The sequence below is a fragment of the Cebidichthys violaceus genome, unplaced genomic scaffold, assembly GCF_023349555.1.
Source record: "Cebidichthys violaceus isolate CVI_PGR_0920_01 unplaced genomic scaffold, fCebVio1.0.p SCAF_13, whole genome shotgun sequence".
Classification (NCBI taxonomy): Eukaryota; Metazoa; Chordata; class Actinopteri; order Perciformes; family Stichaeidae; genus Cebidichthys; species Cebidichthys violaceus.
The window spans coordinates 1,009,460-1,017,500 of NW_027176296.1; the positions used below are offsets into that span (position 1 = coordinate 1,009,460).

At 42.5% G+C, this 8,041-nt stretch overlaps 1 protein-coding gene across 3 annotated transcripts in view; it reads left to right on the top strand.

The window, feature by feature from the left end:
- The window catches only part of tle2a (TLE family member 2, transcriptional corepressor a), a 39,149-nt gene that overhangs the window by 5,578 nt on the left and 25,530 nt on the right, over positions 1-8,041 (top strand). For 2 of the 3 annotated variants that reach the window (XM_068707242.1, XM_068707244.1), the window contains exon 2: positions 5,073-5,257. In XM_068707242.1, the coding sequence (XP_068563343.1) occupies positions 5,073-5,257 (185 nt within the window). The remainder of the gene's footprint in view (positions 1-5,072; positions 5,258-8,041) is intronic. The other variant, XM_068707243.1, reaches the window with a different exon arrangement.

Here is an 8,041-nt window from a genome sequence, read left to right on the forward strand (position 1 = left end):
TTGTGTATAAGAGTTGTGAACATTTCAGAAGAGGAGGAGGAGAATATAAGCGGTCAAATCCAAGAGGAATCCATTTCTCTTTCCGTTTTCTGCAGACGTACGAAGAAGACAGAGGAGTGTTCTTTTTAAGTGAACCGAATATTCTTATGGTCACACGACCACATAATAACGCTGATGGCCCCATTTCAGCTCCATTAGCAAATCATGTATCACTCTGTGGGTCAGTGTGGCCAGTGAGGATTGAGACACATCTTGCGGATTCCCATCGATATTTGACGTAGCAGCTACGGCCATGTGTGACACAATAAAGTGCATGTGTGCTTGTAAATTCTTGTGGAAACTGCGTCGTGCACACATCCACTTAGTGTTTGTAGTGGGCATGTGTGGGCGTGTAGTCTCGTCTGTGTGTGTGTGTGTGTGTGTGTGTGTGTGTGTGTTTGTGTATGCATGTGTGTTTTAGGGTGGGGGGTTAGAGCAAGGATGTGAGGTCATCGTGGTTTGTTGTTTGCGGCGTAATTAGTGGTTACTCAAATGAAAACAGGAATGATTTCATTCAGGGAATGCCACACTGTTAATGGTCCCTTCACATCAGAATTTTATGTGTGCAGTGCACAGATGCTGTTTTTCTGCACAGTTTTTCCATGAGCGTACGTTCGTTTACCCATTTGTGTACGTGTCTTTGCATTCGTGGGTTTAGTTGCATGTCACCTTGGATATGATATGTTGGCAGAGTCTATAACCTGATCTGTTCTGCTGCCGGCACAGTGCTGTGCTTGGTGTTAAGCTGTCATCCAGTTGGCATTTTAAACATCCTTATTGGATTGTTTCCTATCCTATCCCATTGAAGGGATGTGAGGTCAGGTTTTTAAATATTTTTTTATTCCCATAAATGACTCGTTTACACTCTCGCTCTCTCTCTCACTCTCTCTCTCTCTCTTGCTCTCATCCCCTCATCACCAGGTCCTCATTTAATCATTGCAATTGACTTAGGCCTTCCTGGGCTAAGAGAGAGATTAGCGTGATCGGAACGTGTGTGTGCGTGCGCATACATCTGAGGTGACAGGGTCCTATCTGGGTTTTTCCTCATTCAGCTTTTGCAATAAGTGGCCTTAAAGCCCCGCAACTTTAGCCTTTCGCTTTCTTAACTGGCTCTCTGAAACCGAACAGATCACAACCTAACAACGCCGAGCTGTTCGGGGGCCATTAAACACTTCACCACTGATTTATCCAAACAGATGAGTAATCATTAGATGATCTCTAATCATATCAGAGAAAATCTTCCCTTCCTCATGCAATCCTTCCCCATTTTTCCAGCACCTGACTTTTGTACGAGCCAAAGGAAGATCCAGTCTATAATTGCGTAACAGCAATTTTCAGTCCATGTAAGCTTTGTTCAAGGGCAGACGGCATGTCTCTTGTTTGCTTTCAAGCCAGGACACGGCCGAGAGGGAGGAATAACTGAGTGTACGATTATCAGGTGAGGCTCCCAGCCTAGATCCATTCCCAGAGGTCACCAGGTCAGCTCGACGACCTGACCTCTCGCTTTAAAGCCGGCTCAGCTGTTTGCTTGATCAGGAGTTAAGACAGACTAATGGCAATGGTTCATAGGAAATGTAGGGAGTAGACATGGGGACAACGCGTATACATTTAATGTTGATTATCCATGCCAAAATATATGCGATTCACAATATTATCCCAATAATTATCAAAATATGCTTAGAACTCTTAAAATGTCAGGAGAACATACTGGAGCCACTAAACCTTTTTAAGTTAAGAAACAAATAATTTTACTGCATCACAGTAAACAAACAACTTTCAATAAGGTAATCATAAATCATATGGTGTCCCTGCGTAAATAAAAGATGAATACATTAAATAAAGCAACATTGTTTGATTCTGCTCTTTCTTACGTGATAATCACTGCATTTTAAAATCAGGCTCCATTGTTCACTTCTCTACCATGATGGCGAGCTGGACAGCTTTTTCAAGTCACTCGTGAGGATATCGATGATTATCCTGATAATGAATATTCATCACGATCACTTTATTTAGAGACCTTTTTTTTTTTTTAAATCACAATCAGCAATAAATATCGTTCCATCGCTAGTAAGGAGGAAAGAGGTTATGTATGCTGGGACAGAATCAATGCTTTGCCATTGTTTTTGAGACATCTGCCTTGTGCGTCCAGTCTAGTCTGGTGTGAATCATCATAACAACAAACCTAACCAGAAGTCTGGAGTTGTTCTGGCCATAAGTTCCTGAGTGGCTAAGCAGCAGAGAGACGGTGGTTTCCTCTCCCTAAAACAAAAATTCTCTTTGAACAGCACAAAATAAAACCAAGTTTCCCCTTGCCTCATCCATGCCTCTATTTGAGAGGAAGATTCCATATCTCCTCTTACCTGTCCTCTGGAGAAGCTGCTATGTTGAGAAAGAAAAGAAGAAGGGAGTGTGTGTGTGAGAGAGAGAGAGAGAGAGAGAGAGAGAGAGAGAGAGAGAGAGAGTCACCTCTTTCTTCCTCCTTTATAAAATGGCCTTGGTGCTCTTTTTTTTCCCCCCCGTGAAGAGTAATTGGTATGTGTGTGTTGTGAAAGAGGAGGGGAGTGTGTGTGTGTGTGTGTGTGTGTTTAATCATGTTTTTTTGTGTGAGAAAGTGTGTATGTGCGGGCAAGACGGAATGTGTGTGTGCATCTTTGTTAGTGTGTGTGTGTGTGTGTGTGTGTGTGTGTGTGTGTGTGTGTCTATGTAAAGGAAAAGGGCTGTGTGTGTGTGTGTGTGTGTGTGTGTGTGTGTGTGTGTGTGGCTGTCTGTGCTCTGCGAGGGGGATCTGGCCGACAGATTGAGAGCAGCTTGTTAGAAAGAGGAACAATGAGGCCACAGCCCCTCTACTATCTCCTTTTTTTGTTCCCTTCACTTGTTCCCTTTTCTCCTCCCTCTTATTTCCATCTCCCTTCAAAACACATTCTGTCCTCTCTTGCTCTTCACTGTATATTTCCGACTTTCTCACTTGCTAGTCTAACCCATATTATCTCTCCATCCATCTTATCTTTTTTTTTCCTTCAACCTCTTCAGTCCATTTAACTCAGATTTCTTTCTTTCTTTCTTTCTTTCTTTCTTCACACTCTCCCCCTCTTTCCTCAGTATTTGCATTTCATCTGCTGAAACACCTTTTTCGTCCTTCTCTCCCCCTCAGTACATCTCACACTGTCACTTATCGACACACATGTCTGCACACATACACATACGTGTTTGTACTGTCAGTGGTGCGTAGGCACACTCTGTCCTCGTCAACATGCCGACGCCTTAAAGATCTTAACATCTTTCATGTACACTCATCCCTGGCATTGTTTTCGACGTGGAGTCGAGTGATGTTGTGATTAAGTGGTTAATTAAACGTAATTAATGTGTGACAGACATTGCAGGTGTGTAGGACATCAAGGTGTGAGATCTGTTTGTTTTTTTTAAATACAAATGATCATCAGAGCTGTAATTGCGGGCTGTCTAGTGACGTGTGTGCCTACTGTCATTGAACTCATCTTGTGGGATATTATGTTGAGCTGGAAAAGTGGGCCGATTGTTTTTAGTGTTCCCTTGGGATGCATTAAAGGAAAGGGATGCAACACTGTAAGCAAAGGGTATAGTTGCAGAACTTGGTGGGAAAAATTAAGAAAATACTTTAAATAGGAACCAAAGATGTGGAGATAACTCGCACATATTTCAATATCTAGTCTGGTTATCCTTTGTTTTTCATAATTTACGAACAGACTCTGTTTGGCAAACGTTGTAATGAACATGGCTGCAAGGAGAAATGTCAAAAAACAAGTATTTACTTATTTATTCCCAGTTGCACATGGAAGTTGAGCACATTGTAATAATTCCCCAGTGAGTCAGGCAAAGTCAAACAAAGCTACACAACCAGTTTAGCAGCACATTAGAGAAACTACCCTGCTAGGGAAATATGTTACTGCTGGTGTAACAGTAACAGTGTTCACTCCACAAAAAGCTCTTACACACATTTTTTTATTTATTTTATCTGCAAATGTTACAAAATCATCAAATTGAACTTGATCTATATTGTAAAAAGCCTCCAGACATTCAAAAAAACATTACGGGGTTATTCTTAGAACGTTTGATATAAAATCTGCTCTGCTATTTTTTTTTTATCAGATTCAGCAAACCTATTTGGCAAAGAATATAACTATGTCCTCCCGCAACTTTCTCTCTTTCTTTACACCTCTCAATAACGCTGGAAAAAAGAGCAAAACTCTGGCCCTCAAATAAACTGAAATAAACGGCTTTACTGAAAATGACTATGTGACTATCACGTAACCTCACATTGGTCGTAGATGACCAATGTGAAGCTTGTGAACCGGCTGTCTCGGGCCCCGTTGGCCTCTGCACTCTGTTATTTTGACAGAGAGCCAAATGGACTGACAGACGTACAGCCCCCCCCCCCCCCCCCCCCCCCACCCTGCTAGTCCAGCTCTCTGCCCCCTTTTGTCTGCCTGTCCTGCAGCATTACCCCTATGGTTGTAGTCTCCTAATTGCTCTGAACCCTGCAGAGATGGGAGACTAAGTACCAGGTTGGGAGGGGTCGGGAGGGGTCTTCAGTTATGAAGACCCCCCCCCCCCCCCCCCCCACTGCTCTATTTCTTCCTTTCTTCTACTCAGACTTGCAATTAAACAAAGTGTGCTCATTTGGCTAAGAAGCTGTTGTACCTCTGCACCCTCCCATCCAAGTCATAGTGACCCATTCACATCTGGCTCTGCCGGCGGTGACGGCGTCTCTGTAATAGGAAGCCTCTCACAATAGTCAGACGCAGACATACTGGTGTGCATGTACAGATAGGGCTCTTATGTGGATGCATGCGTCCTGTAGTTGTTTTTCTAATGTTCTTTGTAAAGGCAGCTCCAGTTTGAGGAAAGTGTTTGAGTGAAGCTTTTCTTTAACCATATGAAATGAGTCATATTACAAATAAACTACCGAATTATGTTGTCAACTTTTTTTAAAAGTCAAATGTCAAGAATTATTGAAACTACTCTGTACTATTACATCTGTTATTAAAATCCTTAAGTTGGCATTCTTCTCTTCTCAGGCACCTCTTCAGCCACCCCCGGGGTCTTCGGCCTCAGTGGTGGCAGCGGCAGCAGCAGCGGCCGCGGCGGCATCGGGGACGCCCCAGTCGTTGAAGCTGACCTATCCAGAGACTTTGGACCGCATCAAGGAGGAGTTTCAGTTCCTCCAGACCCAGTACCACAGGTGAGTGTTTGGGAGTCCAGTGTTTTTCTTGATGTTTCTCTCTGTGCTGCTGGGCATTTACATAAAGTCAAGGGGCTGCTGGTACAGATAAGATGATTAAATATGATCCAGGAAGGCAAGTTTGGGTAAAAGATCCATGGGTTTAAAGGCTCATCAGACACCAACACAGTTTATAACACTTATGACAATCATTTCATGCTCCATATGGACAACTGAGAGGTATAGAACTACCCTGTACACACCACAAAGTAATCTACCCGGAATGTACTCTTGCATGTACGAATGCAGTGTTTTGCCAGATGACCTTGCATTGAGATGTGGCAAAAGTTGAACTTATTTTGACAGACGACACAAACGTTTCCTTTGCCCTCTCTTGCTCTGCTCTCGTACATGTGTACATGCACAAACCCACACTCTGAGACGATGCAAAGCTATGGGATGTTTTGACTAGCTTTGTTGGCACAGTTTCCTGGCTCAGTGTGCTTCTTTTGTTTATCCCTTCAAGAAAGATGTATGCATACTTCGGCTTACAGCTAGGGTTGGTAGTCTTCTTCAAAATAAATGTGTAATATTTGTTTAAATTGCCATCGCATCCATACAGCAATTCATTAATCAAATGTTTCGACAAACAAACAAAAGAATCCATTCTCTTTGGCTGTTGCAGGACGGGAGAAAGCCGGTCAATAATTGAATTTGGCCTGAATATAATGTTTGAGCAGCCTACCTGCCTGAGCACTAACGAGCCATGTTTGCTGTTTGCGTTAATAATGATATTTTTGGGTGGCTTTGAAAGGGAGGCCTGAAGGGTTTTTGCAGACTTGGCAACTTTCTCGGTAGATTTGGGACTTTTAGAAGCTCGTGCTGCTAGCTACTTTTTATTGGAAATTAGTATGCAACACTGTGCTGGGATTTTCGGTTGAAAAACTTAAAAAACGTAGTGTGATTCTGCTAGTTTCTCATCATTACCAACCCTAGCTTTAAGTATGCAGGCTGCTCTTTTTGCATTACTGTATGGTGTGTTGAATGTGCCCAGAATGCCTTTGAATGTGGGATTTGGGGCTGACTGTAGAGGCCAAGCCTTTTCTTTCCCCTCTCTGTTCTCGTGGCACACCTTCACAGGGCCCCCACCCTCTCACCCTCTCACCCCCCACTCTTCTCCTCTCATCCTGCTTTGATTTAGCCGGCCAGAATATACCCTCCCTCCCTTTCTGTTCCACTTCAAACTTCTTTTGTACGGTGCCCCTGGCCAGAGCCCCTCTAACCCCCGGGGCTACTACTGCTTCCCTGTACACACACAAATGTGTGTGTGTGTGCATGTGTGCGTGCGTGCGTGTGTGTATTTGTGTCTTTATCCCTCTGTCCGTTCTGCTCGTCACAAGCTCAAAACTCAGTCAGACCAACACTGAGCCTAGAATGCCTGAATCCACACAGGTACTTTAGACTCGACCCCCGAATAGGACTGAAAGATGGGCCCTAAAATCTGACGGGTATATTATAAGCCTTTTTGAATGATGATAAATGTACTGAAAAGTATTTTGCAATACATTAGTATTTCCTTTATCATGTTGGCTCACTTCTAATATGTTTGTCCTGTTGGTTGAACTTCTGGATTTCATAGGTTCATTGAACATTCCAATATGAGTTCATTTAGGACCGCGAGAGTCGTAATTTGATGATAATTATTTTCATTATCTAGTCCTAAAGGCAACAAATTACAAATTCTTCTACTTGGATATGGAAACATTTTGACTGCAAATGATTTTGACCAAAATGATCTGAGGAAGACCATCGTCGTCATGTCCATTTCTGCTGAAAGAATTGTGAAGGAGATAACAGTGTGTGGGTGTTTTTTAAAGTTTTCTCCATAACAGACAAACAGCTGTCAGATTAGCTGCATCTTAGCAGCACAACCCTAGAGGTGTGCTGCTGACCACATCTTTATCTTGGTATCCTTTTGGATATCTGTTTGGTCATCTTGATATACATTGAATTTTGTCTGTGTGGGAGAAAGTCTTGTGTACTCAGCGACTCGGAGGACGATCCGAGGTTATCGCCCTGCGACCATTTTTTATTTATTTTTTTAAACGGGGGGGAAAAAGTATTTGCAGAGCGCCTGTGAACCACCTTTTGAGCAGCACTGACCGAGACAAATCGAGCCTTTCAGTGAACATGAGTCACTCCTGAATGTGTTGGTGTGATCCATAGCGCCTTAATGCAGAGACATAACTAGGCCTGAGAACTAGGGGCCTCGCAAGAAAATATAATTAAAATAGGAAAAAATGTATATATAGCATTTTTTATATTGTAATATATATATTTACATATATAAACAACATTGGATTGGGGAAGTCACACAGGTTGCAGTCCCCTAAATGGTCGGGCATTTAGTTTTTATGGACGAGGCCTTGCATGTCTTTAAATTCAACAGATTAATTTTGAGTTGTTCAATATTTCCATCAAATTGTGTTTAGTTGATGTGTATTTTAATGATGACACTTAAAATTTGGTTAAGTTCACATGAATTATGTGAACCGATAGTGCCGCCTGTTATTTACAAGAATGGCAAAGTATGCTGAAGTTGTGTCGTCCCACCCCACTATTAAACCTGATTGTGTATGAATTGTAAGGTTTAGGTCAGTCATTAGTGCAAAACAAAGTGACCGTTGCATGAGCAGCACTATGGACAGCACTAGCACTACACATCCAACGAGCAAGACTACGACACCGACATTTTATTCTACTCCCTCACATATCTATTACTCTGTAATGACAAACATACACTGA